The sequence below is a fragment of the Erythranthe guttata genome, chromosome 8 (assembly GCF_056151865.1).
Source record: "Erythranthe guttata isolate IM_541 chromosome 8, IM_541, whole genome shotgun sequence".
In the NCBI taxonomy this organism is placed as follows: Eukaryota; Viridiplantae; Streptophyta; class Magnoliopsida; order Lamiales; family Phrymaceae; genus Erythranthe; species Erythranthe guttata.
Window position 1 is genome coordinate 14,585,608 of NC_142540.1, and position 14,062 is coordinate 14,599,669.

General features: G+C 34.3%; 1 protein-coding gene across 1 annotated transcript; it reads right to left on the reverse strand.

Annotated features, from left to right (window-relative positions):
- Positions 1-11,317: 11,317 nt before the first annotated feature.
- LOC105970630 (folic acid binding / transferase) lies at positions 11,318-13,240 on the reverse strand. Its single transcript, XM_012995464.2, has 2 exons — positions 12,733-13,240; positions 11,318-11,999 (listed from the first exon to the last, which is right to left on the reverse strand). The coding sequence occupies exons 1-2, from the start codon at positions 13,133-13,135 to the stop codon at positions 11,476-11,478; spliced, it is 927 nt and encodes a 308-aa protein (XP_012850918.2). The 5' UTR covers positions 13,136-13,240; the 3' UTR covers positions 11,318-11,475.
- Between the last annotated feature and the right edge of the window lie 822 nt (positions 13,241-14,062).

Sequence of the window (14,062 nt, forward strand, 5' to 3'; positions counted from 1 at the left end):
CTATTATTGTAATATTACTGTAGTTGACAGTAATATTACTGTTGTTATAGTAATATTATTGTCACTCACAGTAATATTAATTTTTTTGGCTTTTTATTATGTTTACACTAGCATTTTTAAATCCCGTGCGATGCACGAGATCGTATTTTAAAAGTGATAAAAAAATAATCAATTTGATACATAATAAAAAGAAAATATACTCACAAAGGGGGCTTATTTGTAAAGACCCCTTTACATATATAATTTGATTTTGAAGATAACATGACGGGAAATTAGATATTACACCTGGTTATTTATACTGGGTAAATTTGAACCGTAGATCTACACATAATTACACACACATCCATGTGTTGTGTGCTTTCTCTCATTTTCTTTTTAAGTATCGCTTTAGCCATAATTTTATTTTTCATATTAAGTGTCACTTTAGAATTCCAAAATAGGACAATATTTTTTTATTTAATTTTAGCCTACAATGAATAGAGATTAATTAATTAATGAAAGAGATATTTAAAGCAAGAAAAGGGTTAATTTTGTTAAATATGAATTATTTTTTCCAAAATCAAGAGCAATTATTAATTTTTTTAATGGGTGTACATTAATCTTAAACGACACTTATTTTGAAACGGATGCAGTAGTTATTTAATTAAATCCACAATTCAAATCCATCCACTGTTAATAGCCAGGTGTAACATCTAACTATTTTATCATGAATTCGTGTTCTCATCTTAAATCTTAATACCAAACCAAAAGATTTTCATATTCCAAATGGACCCTCCCTCGTTTGTTTCCAAATTTAAATTAGTATAAAATTCGAAGATAACCACATCCATCAAAGGCATTTCTTTTTGGATGAAAACATATGTAGTTAACTTTTTCTTAAATTTATAATAATTATAGTTTTTGCTCATTCAGTATAATTTCGATAATAATACTCGATAAATTTATAACATCGTCTAAATAATAATTTCTTTCGATTCAGGCTCGGTAAAAACATATTAAATCATAAATTTGATAATTTAATATTTCGTTAAATTAATAAAATTTTATTAGTCCAAATTATATTAATTTATACAAGTTTAATTGTATCTGTAAATATGCAGATCACTTATGAGTCATGACAATTGTCTATGCAAAGAAGGGTGAACAAGATCATGCTAAAGATTGCTCTACCGAGTTTTTATCAATTTTTCTTAGGTAAATTCCACTTTTCCCCATTTTACTTTGCCTAGATATCATTTTACCCTCTTATACTCTCAATTGCATCGATTTGCTCCCATGTACTTGAAAAATTGTCTCAATGTGGCCCTCGCAATTAGTTTTCAGACATTTGACATTAATACCGTTTGATCTAAGTCTGAAAATTACCGAAAAGTCACCCTCACAGTTTAAATAATTATTAAAAAAAAATAATAATAATAATAATAAAACAAAAAAAAAAAAAAAAAAATCAAGACAACGAGAAAACATAGTCCACGACGCCAGCGACAATTTTTTTTTTAATTTTTTTAATAATTATTTAAACTGAGAGGGGTGGCTTTTTTGTAATTTTCCGACTTAAATGTACAATCAATGGCAGTATAATTAATATTAATGACAGTACAATTACGTTGAACGTTTAGCAGCGAGCGTAAAAAAACGGATAAAAATGTTTGGGAAAAAAAAGTTCAAAAAAATTCCACGCCGGAGACCGGTGGCAAAATAAAAAAACTGAAAAAGTCAAAATTGGATTTTTGTGGCATAAATTGAAGTTAATTTGGGGTTACAATTAGGAAGTGAGTTTAAAAGGGTTGGAGGTAATTTTGTCATATACATTGATTTTACTTTTATTTATAATACAGAATAATAAAGATGGTTGGTCAAAGACTTATGCATAAAACCCCCTTATATTATTAGATCCGGGAAGATCCAGTAAAAAAACATGCATAAAAGACAAAATAAGACATGATAAATTATTAGGGGTGAATAGCAATAAGCCCCTCATATCGCTACGAAATGGTGATATGTCCACCCTTAAATCTTTCTTTGTGATAACCCCCTATAGATTTTATTCTCAATGCTACCCTTATGTCAATTAACATAGTTTGTCCTAATTATTCTTTCTTTTTTTCTCTCTTTCCATAACAACAATCTAATTCATAAAAATCTGCTTCAAAATTCCAAAAAATCTGCTACCAAATAAAAAAAAAATTATTTTTTTATTATTTTCGGATTTATTTAGTATTTTTTTAATTTTTTTAATATTTAAATTTTTAATATGTTTTTAGTAAAAATATTCTTATTTTTTTTTTTAAATAATTTTTTTTCTCGACATATTTACTATGCCGAATATGACTATAGCCTAATATGACTATATGTGACTATATCAGCTGTAGTCATATTCTTTCTTTATATTGCAGTTTTTTACATTTTCAACTTAAAAATTCTAATTATATATTGTGGTACAGTCATGTTTACCAAATTATATAAAGCAATGAAAATTTTCTATTTTTTACGAAAATAATCCAATCAACATCCACACAAAAAAATCACAATTTGAATCTTGTTATTACAAGTCAACATGAAACGAGAAGATAGAGCATATTCGAATATGACTTCGGTCATATTCAACAATAGTCATATTCGAGTATGACTACAGTCATGTTACTGCTGTTGTTCATATCTGAAACTGTATTTTCGGATCTGGAGAAATAGAAAAAATAAAAAAGTTGAAAAATACAGAAATAAAGATAGAAAAATAACGAAAGAGCGGGACGGAGAGTCGACGACAACGACGGTGGCAGCGGTAAACGAAAGAGAGTGAGAGAGGCGGGAACGGTGGTGGTGGTACAGATTTGGGAAAAAAAACCTGAGAAATCGTGAGAGTTAACGAAAAAGAGAGAAAGAGCCTTGTGGGAAAATGAAGGAGGTGGCGGCGGCGGTGGTGGTGGTGTACAGATCTATATGGAGACGATAGTGGTATAAAGAGAGACAAATCGAGAGAAATAACGAACAAGAGAGAAAGAGATTATTTATGTGGAGACGAAGGAGGAAGCGGCGGCGGCGGCAACAACGGTGGAAGAAGGTCGAAATTTTGGGAGAGAGTTGAGGGATTTATGTGGAAAAGAGATAAAATGAAAATGATAGAGATGAATAAATAATTAGGGTTATAGTAGTTGAGGGTATTTTTGTCTTAATCACACTAATTTAGGAGAGTTTCACTAATTAAGAATGAAATTTGATTATAAACAAAGGTCTTTAAAAATCAATTGAGTTAGTTTTAAAAAAATTCCATTTGAGGGGTATTGCATATTTCCCAAATTATTATTCAGAAACAAATAATTTCTTCGTTTTGAAGATAATGACATGTCACCAGCATCATCTTATTTTAATACGTAATATATTTTAAATGGTAAAGTTATGCATCTGATGAAATATGTAGAAATTATTTACAAACGTCACCTATTGAACTCGGAAATAAAACGAATTTTTAATAATATCCTTTAGGATAATGTCCCCCAACTCATGTTTATTTATGCAATTATAATTGTACCTAAACATATTACATAAGTTGATTGCTACAATAATCGAAAATATGTCCATATCACAAGTGTTCTAATCTTATCCACTTACTTAGATATCAATCAATTCATTCATGGATTATTAATTAATTAGATTAAAGTCACTTTGTTGTAAATAGTATGCAATGTGTGGTTTCCTAACATAACCACTTGATGGTTTTCAACCTCCCACTAGTGTAAACTTCCCACACCTTAGTCCCATGATGTGTGCAGGAAATAACTTCCATGGAACTTCCATTTGTAACTCCTCCTTGTAACTTCCGGTGGCTTACACCTATATTAATGAGAAAAACTCCCTCCCCATGGATACCCACAATTTTCTCTCTACGGATTCTTGTTCTTTGCATTCTCTCATTCGCTCTCCATTATCGTTATTATGTTCTTATGTATTTCCACAAACACAAATCAAAGAGCTAGATAAATAGGCCATTTTACAACACGTTATCAGCACGAAATGCTCGTTGTGATTCTGGAAAGACAATCGTTCGTGGGACTAGGATACTTGAAGAATTTGTGATTCAGGTGCTCGTGAAAAATGAACCATTTTTGGCACGTAGATGCTTGAAGAACTTGTGATTCGAGTTCGTTCGTGAAATGGTAATCTTGTTCGATGAATACAATATATTCTTCAACATTTGGGTTTAAGCGTTTCAAGTAAGCCGTAATCCCTTGCAATTTCGATTTCATAAGAGATGCACTAGATCTATTTAATGGCATGAAATGCATGAAGTACATATTTATCTTCAAGTCATTACTTCATCTATACTGTGGATAATTTCAAAATATGATGTGATTCTTAATTATTGGAAGCATGCTTAATTATGTTACAGTATGGTATAAATATCACAATGATTGTTTTTGGTATGTGGTGTAGCAAATTATTTTATCATTTGCATTCATTCCGGATTCAATGAATAGCGACGATAAATGTGTGATTGTATATTGTCAAATGATTATAGTACCTTGCTGGTTTATTTCATGTTTCGAGGATTTGATATGAAATTGTATTATGAATGTTTTATCATAATATTTTAGAATACAGTGCACTAAGAAGCTTATGAATAAATATGCACTGTAGAATGAGGGGTGAATATATTTGATGATGAATGTGAAATTGTTTATGTTTCTTACTGAACGTGATTGTAGGCATATTAATATTTTGTTTTCTTGGTTGAATTTGTATTGCATGAATTGTTAGAAAATTTTGCTACAATTACTTGGTCATTTGATTTTAAGATGATCTAATGCACTGCTGATACTTGATAACATTATGGATCTGTTTAGTTAATTCATGATTATCTACCGGAATAATTTCAGAATTAGTTCCTTGAATTTATATGAGATTTTACATGCTATATATTGTTTATATTATTTAGCATGTTATATTTTGTATATTTGACAATTTACAAAGTCTTAATTGCATGAAGATTTTGGTCCATCTCTAATGGAGAATTTTATTCAATTGATCCATATTTGCCATATGTAATTTTGTGATATGAAAATGGTAAACAATATTTTGTTTGTCGTTATGGTTTATCGTATGAAATCCATGAATGTGAATGAACATGTGGTGTATGAATTATTAGACCGGAAGTTCTAATATGTGCAAAATATTCATGAAATTGTTTATGGAGGTTACATTCCCATAAAACAATAATACTCATTATTCTATTTGATTTGAGATGAAACACATGAGCAAACTCGAGTTTACCCAACTTAATGTACTTGGTGAAAGTTTTTTTTGGTTGGAGAATGGATGTTAAGATCCATAAGCTTAGTGAGCAATTGAGAATGGTTGTTTTCGAGTATAATTTATTAGGTAAATAAAGCCCAGAAGGCTGAGACTATGTTTCTGATTACGAGATAATTAGATGAAATCCTTCGTTTGGAATATTCATCGAACGAGGGTCCTCATAAAGAATGGGATACCCTGACTAGTCGTTTTGATTACCAAAAGACAATACGCTTGCCTGAAGCAAGGAGCAAATGTTCATAAACGATTTGTATATGACCTTTAAAATCCGAATAGAGCTCAAAATCAGAACATAAATATATGTTTTATATATAGTGGATCTAAGAATTGGTCGCGCACCTGAAGTGCGAGGAACATTGGGGTTGGGTATGCAAATAATAATGCACCAACATCGACTGATTTGGTAAATGTTAATATCTCGGGAGGCCGTTACTTAACTCCCATACTTGGGCACATCTGACCAAATGATCCAGGTTGGGATATGATTGAAGTGTTGATTTCATGAAATATGCATTATGGTCATTTATGCTCTAGCTATTAGTGTATAGAATTTCAATCATCGCATTTCATATGCTCATGTTATGAACTGTATTCGTATGTGGATCATGTTTAGTTTATGCTCTGGACCATATGTTTATGTCACTATGTGTTCTAAGTTAATTATTATGTTATTCAGTGGTGTTTGCTTGTTGAATTTATTTAGTACCTGAAGTACTGAATATATATGATTAAATTTATATAACTCTGTAGACATGACATGTGGGGATAAATGTCTGGCAGATAGTGCGACTACACATACTATCCTTAGAGATAAGTCGTATTTTTATTAATTTCATGTCTATTTGTAGGAAGACCTCTTTGATAACTAAATGAGGCACATGTAGTTTTGATAGATGGTTATGGTAATGTCTACATTATGTTATTTTATGGCACAGTTTTGCCCATTGAAGTAGCTCAATTTTTTTCTCCACGTTCCAGTAGAACGTTGTTAAACTTTAAAGATATTTGAGCTAATGGTTATTATGTTGAAATCATTGAAGCCAAGAAATCGAATATATGTGCATCATCTCTAACATGTACGACCAGAAGCGTACATTGGGAAAATTAGAGGAATTTTTCGACACGGTTATGTAGAACCACAATTTGTATGCCAGAAGCATAAGTTGTCGATTGCTCGAAATCAAGTAATTTGATTATATGTCAGCATACGCACATACATATAATGATTCAATTCATTTCTTGGAGGTAATCCAAGGAGATATATGTGGACTATGTATCACCATCTTTAACTAAAATTTAAAACCTAATATAGGCGATCTCTTACCCGCTCAAATTGCGGACTGTCACTTTGATGAGACTGTCTTCCCGCCGTTAGGGGGAGGAAAGAACGTTCACACTACCGTTCCTGAAGAACGGCGTGAAGTCGTGTGAGACGACCCCACAGTGTCTCATCAAGATCCCCTACATCAGAGAATTGATACATAGATTAATAGATCATCCATACTAATGTTCCTGAAGAACGACGTGAAGTCGTGCGGGATGAAAATATAGATTTGCAAGTAATGTGCATCGTAACGTTCCCGAAGAACGGCGTCAAGTCGTATGGGACGACTTAGAAATCTGAAAAGAACGTCCATACTAATGTTTCTAAAGAACAATATGAAGTCGTGTAGAACGAATAATGCCAGACTCATTCTCTGATTTGAAAAAGTGACGAGATCTCAAGTAAGCCAGCAATGGCAGATGTCCTAGAAGGACAATTACGGGTAGGCCATCAATCCATGCTAACTAGTCTTGCCTCCCTTCCTAGGATAGGGGGAGTGCAATGGGACCAAATGATTTCTCACCCCCGGAAGTGGATGAATGTCCAACAATTGAATCCGGTTAGCACTAGTATAAATGGGATCCCACTTGATCCATCTCATAAAATAATTCCGGACTATGGATTCGTCCTGCAGACGAAGTCGGGGGACGCCTCGACATTAATATCCATTCCGTGAATAGTAAAAACTCGGTTAGTTATTCATGCATGAACGAGATGTGGTATTGGGATGAAATGATCATCGATGATAAACTTCCCTACACAGTAGCTACTGAATGTTTTAACGAGTGATTGATAAAAACCTCGATCAATTGATAAGTGTAAACAAATGGATGATGGCCGAAATCAATCCAAGCTGAATTTGATTCCTTGATAAAATGGAGAGTGTAGAGACCAGTAGTTCCTACAACTCCTTGAATTTCACCCATGAGATATAAGTGAGTACTCACAAAGAAAAGAAACGAGATTGGGAGCCAAAAAGCTCATCTCATACCTCAAAGGAGATTGGGAGCCATTAAGCTCATCTCATAGCTCAAGGAATGAAATGAGATTGTGAACCAGAAGATTCATCTCATAGCTCAAATGAGATTGGGAACTAGAAGATTCATCTCATAGCTTAAACGAGATTGGGAGCCGGGAGACTCATCTCATAGCTCAATCAATGAAATGAGATTGGGAACCAGAAGATTCATCTCATAGCTCAAATGAGATTGGGAACCTGAAGATTCATCTCATAGCTTAAACGAGATTGGGAGCCAGAAGACTCATCTCATAGCTCGAACGAGATTTGGAGCCAGAAGACTCATCTCACAGTACAATGATTTATGGGCAAATGAGATTGGGAGCTCGAAGACTCATCTCATAATTCAAAGATTCCTCAGAATACTGAGATTGATTTTAAAGAGGTATACTCTTTCATGGTGAATGTTATTAAATACGTGGTCACAAAGTATCTAATGAGAATCTAGATACAAGTATTTATATGAAAGTTCCAGAAGGACTTCGATTTCCCGAAGCAATTAGTTCCAGATCACGGAACATAAACTCAGTTGGGCTGAGATGTTCACTTTAATTATGACTAGAAATATTCTAGAAGAATATAAGACAATTGCCTAAGTGAACAATTGCTCAGAAGAGAATATGTGAACAATAATTGGTTTTGATTGTTCCTATTACTACAATTTATATAAAGGACATAAACTTGATTTAGACTAGAAGTCAAGTAAGAAAAACTCAATTGTTGAAAATTTGAGTTCAAGATCAAAGATCTAAAGAAGACTAATTTCTTGTCCCTACCGACTTCAAATTTATCATGTCAATTGAATTTTTGTCCATCAATCGAATTACATCCAGAAGATGTTATGGATAAAGATAAATTATCGAGTAACACCTATAGGAGTTGGAAAGTGGAATAGGTCCAATGATTCATTTCGTCCCATGGAGAAGGACGAGGAAGTGTTAGCACCAGAAGTGCCATATGTAAATGCAATATATGCATTATTATGCTTAACTCCATGTACTCGATATGATTAAGATTTTTCGGTAAATTTATATGATAGACTTATCTCACCTTACTCTATGCATCAATGAATGAGGCGAAACTTGTGGTTTATATTGGCATTGACTAGAAGTCATATCCACAAAAGGCTCGTTCCCAATCCATGGTTAAGTATTGGGAAAATAGCTATGTCTTGGGATTCTATGAAATGTACATCGGTTGTCACTAGATCAAATCATGCATGATGTTTGTTTCACAAGATAGTGAGTGAATGCACTTGGCCTGAAGCCATGATTATGCATGTTCGAGATTCCTGTGAATCGACTAACACAAAAGATCCTACGATATTGTATTTTACTGTAATACAGTATACATTGAGCAAATGAAGACGGGCTTCATTAAAGTGATAACTCCATGTACATAGCTTTGAAGTTTTCTTCAATCAACAACAATAAGAGCTGAAATGATCCAGCAGATCATGATTTAAGTTAACTACGCAAACTTATTTACTAAGTCTTCGCCTAAAGTCACTATGAAAATTCATGTTAAGGCTTTTGACTTGCGTAGATTATACAAGCTCGCTCCCTTGTAGACATCAGAGGGAGTTAACTTGAGGGGGAGTACCCTGTAGGTACTCAGTATCCAGAAGATACCCGAGTGCCCTGTTGTACTCTTTTTCCTTCGTGCGAGGTTTATTTTTCCCACAGGGTTTTAGTTACTCGACAAGGTTTTAATGAGGCAACATTTGTTGATTGAAAAGATTGTGCGTTGTACTCTTTTCCCTAACCGAGATTGTTTTTTTCCCAATGGGTTTTATGACTCGGAAGGTTTTAACGAGGCAACACAAAAAGCACAATAGTGGTTTGATAGGAACCCAAGGGGGAGTGTTGTAAATAGTATGCAATGTGTGGTTTCCTAACATAACCACTTGATGGTTTTCAACCTCCCACTAGTGTAAACTTCCCACACCTTAGTCCCATGATGTGTGCAGGAAATAACTTCCATGGAACTTCCATTTGTAACTCCTCCTTGTAACTTCCGGTGGCTTACACCTATATTAATGAGAAAAACTCCCTCCCCATGGATACCCACAATTTTCTCTCTACGGATTCTTGTTCTTTGCATTCTCTCATTCGCTCTCCATTATCGTTATTATGTTCTTATGTATTTCCACAAACACAAATCAAAGAGCTAGATAAATAGGCCATTTTACAACACACTTAAAGTTTAATATATATTTTTCTTATTTTGCCTAATATGCCTATAATTGGATTAAACTAGTCAAAAATCAAATGAACATGCACATTTATCCTTCACGCACTAGAGCGAGTGTTTAGATTGAGAACGTTAATAATATACTAATATTATGAGCATTATGAGTATTAAGATTGTAACCTATGGGAAAGAGAATAGGTGATTAATGATTATAGATTTGACTAAGAACGAAAGACAAAAAAAATATAAGAGGAATTAGAAACCAAACGGTAAAACTATGAACAACTTAATTCCAACAAATGGAGAAGCTAAGCTTTTTATCATGGTTCAGTTTTCTTGTCACTTTTTCTCATCCAAATTTCACTGGAGATGGCTCCAACAACCGAGCACAAAACACAGTCATCAGAACCCTATATTTGACCGGAATCATTCAAACTTTGGTAAAGGTTCTCACCCAAATCTCTAAACTCCACCAAATTTGAACTCTCTTGTTTCCCTCACTTGCTCACCTAAGAACAGAGAACTCGGAAATCAAGTAGAGATTCAGATTGTATGTGTTCAATTGGCTCTCTTTCTCTTGTAGAAAGGCTTACTTTATAGATGGAAAAGAAGACATGTCTCTAAAGCAGAGAGATGAAGAAAGAAACGACCATCTCATAGTCGAATGGTGAAGAAAGAAACGACCATCACATGTCTCCAAGATGAAGAAAGAAACGACCATCACATGTCTCCAAGATGCATTCAATGCGGATGTATGAGAGAGAGAGAGAGAGAGAGAGAGAGAGAGAGAGAGAGAGAGAGAGAGAGAGAGATCAGAAATTGAGGTTTCAGAAAGAGGCCGAGGTGAAATACCTCGAGTGAACAGTTTGGATCAAACGGTATAAATCAATGATCAAGATCAAGAATTTAGAACTTTCCAAAGGTTTGATCGGACTCGAGTAAACTTAAATGTTGGGTTTCTGAATAGTTGGGCCTGAAGAATTTTGGTTAATGGGTTGAACTCGGCACAAAATCCAACAATAATATAACCCCTAAGGTAAAGTGGGAATTTTCAAAATGCCCCTAAAGTATCAATAATTGTTTTTTTTTTTTAAAAGACCCGAGATATATTGTTGTTTAACATCGTCCTCCTTATAAGTTTAATTTCAAATTATCAACATTTACTTTGAAGGTTTAAAAAATTCGGCAGTCCTTTACAAATTTCAGGGGCCGCAACCGGTAATTAGCGGTCGGCGAACTTCCATCAAAATCCGACATCACCTAGTATTTTGTCTAAAAACTTTCTGGAAATATTTAAAGCTGAGTTTCTAATGATTTTCTGGCGATACTTATATTATAAGTCACATGAAAATATAATTTCAGAATTAATTATGTCAATTACAGTCTAAAAAAATTCAATTTCGGAACAAAGTTTTATCATTTCAATTCAAAATAATAATTTTTTTATTATTCTGAAATTATACAGAACAAAATTGAATTAAATTGTTCACTTAAAAAATGGATTGATGAAAGTGTTAAGTCATCACAATATTCGAAACAAGAACCTACTGATATAGAGCAAGCATTCTCGTTAATTCAATGCATGTATATACATTATCGAAAAGATCGATAAAATACATTATTCATATCATCATTGGGAAGAATCCCGAGCAGTCATCATCTGTAAGTAAGTCTCGATAATTTTAGCCCGAGAAAGATCGGTAAAATATCCCTCTCCCGCTTCCATACCTTCTTGTTTCGCGAGCCGCTCGACTTCCCTTTGAACTTCAACTCCACCGGCTTTAGTCGTATCTAATAGATTGCAAGCAACTTCGATTATACCTTTACCGTGAGCGAGTGCCATCGATTGCACCGAAGGCAATCCACCCCCTCTCGCGCTAACCTTCTTTGCGATTCTTCGTACTAAATCCATATCATTAGAGAATATCGGAACATTGTAGTTATCAACCCAGGGGGTTGCCCCCACCACAACCACCCCCTTTTTCTGAAGTGCACGAGGTGGGCCCTCGTCTGGGCTCAGTTCTAGTGTCTCTGAGTGGGGCCCGCCTATCCATTGGTTATCATCGGAGTTTGGTTTGAAATAACCGAGACCCCTTCTGATTGAGTCGAGGGTTCTTCCCTCGCTGTGTGCTGCTCCGTATAAGAATGTGGCAACTGCATGTTACGTGTGACGTTGTTAAAAAATGCAATACTTTTAAACCAAAAACTGAATACTTCTTCAAAAAAGAAATGTTCAACATGTCAATAGACACGATATTTTTCAAAATTAGAGGTTACTACAAATGTTAAACACGTAAACGATCAAATACCAAAACGAAAACATAGCGGGAAAAATTCCACTAATATCACGAAAACAGGAAGTTACCGCTATATGTGCCTCATTGTATATGTCGGATGATGTGGCATACGCCCGTTAAATTCACATTCTCAATGTTATCACAGTTTTGCCACTACAATCTAGCAGAAAATATCTCGAAAAAAATACATTACCATAATGAATTACTTTTCCGAATATGTGTGTCTAGCAAATTTGCAGCAAACGAGATCATATAACATTTGTACGTATCATTAGCTCACAAACTTCATAGCGATCTCATATAGTTCGGACTTTCGTTTTACATGAATTACACTTTACACAACTAGCGTAATCCCTTAGTTAACCATACTTCCGAGTTCGAACACACTTTCATATGAATTGTTAAACTCAGTCAGCAAAAACTTCATCCCTATTTATCCAACAAGTCTCAATAAGTACTTTCACATCGACGACCGTTGCTCTCTAATTTCAATCACTAACCAGGATCAAATTGATAAACTAATTTTTCTTAAAGCTAAAGCAAAATGCAGTGAGAGAGAGAGAGAGAGAGAGAGAGAGAGAAGAACAAACCTTGAAGACTTGAGCCAACATCTGCAGCCAAAGATTTGGCGGTTCGGGCAACATGGTCCACCGAAGCACCAGATAAGGGATGGAAACAAATGTGGTCCACTACACCGAGCCTGGGATGGGTCCCACGGTGCTTCTCAAGATCAATTGCCGCAAATGCAGCTTTCACCATTTCAAAAACAGCGCCTCTCAATGGGCACGGCGACGAAGAAGAAGAAGATGGGTTCGGACCCAATTTGGAAACCAGTGTGTATCCGACCCGATTGTAAGTCGGATCCTCGAATTTGTTGATAATGGGTGCCTCTGGGAAAAGCTTGGCAGCCCTTTCAATGGCTTCCAGCGCAGCCTTGTTTCTGCTTTCGGATATATAAACCTTGCAGCAACCTACCACCATTTGCTTCAGCATCTTCCCCACAAAGCTATTGATTTACAGAGAATGAAGACTTGATTTGATTTGGTGCAAAAATTAAACGAGGCCTCTAAAAAGTGTGTGGTTGTTGTGGGATTCTATTTCTTAAGACTGAGCATCAATGTTTGTAAATTTATTCATGTCATCCCATAAGGTTTATTTACGAAAAAGCCCCACATCTTTGCATAAACTACATCTACCCCCTTGACGTTTGTGAATTTCTTACATTAACACCATTTTACTGGGATGTAAGAAATTTACAAACTGCAGGGGTCTGGCTGGATGTAATTTATAGCAAATGGACGGTTTTTTTGTAAATTTACTTTACCTCAAGAAGGTGGTTGTAATTTACCCAAATAATTATAAAGCAATTTATCTAGTAAAGTCCGTTCACCCGGATTTTTTTTATTATTTGATTTATTTATAAATAATTATAAAGCGGTTTATGTTGTAAAAATTCATACAAATATTCATAATTAAAATACTAATTTAATCGTACAGACACTTTTTTTACCATTCTTGAAAAATCAAAAGGTAAATTTTCACAAAAACTCTCTCAAGCTTTCGGACTTCGATTTCAGATCCCGACTGAGACGATAACAGATCAGAGGTAATTCTTACATTTTTTTGATTGTTTCGTTACGTAGATTACGATTATTGAATTTTTTTTTTAAAACGAAGCATTTTATTTTACTCGCGTGATTCTACACGAGTACATCGGAGTTACTCGTGTACAACCACGCGAGTAGATGAATGTAATTTTTTTTTTTTTAAATTCGTATGTTTTTTATTGAAAAAAATTAAAAAAAATTGAGGTTGTGTGTTATTATGCGAACAGGGTGTTTGTGCTCGTGTGAAACCACGCGAGCTCAGTTCATCGAGCTCGCATAAAATCACACGAGCTTAATTTTTTTTTATTTTTTT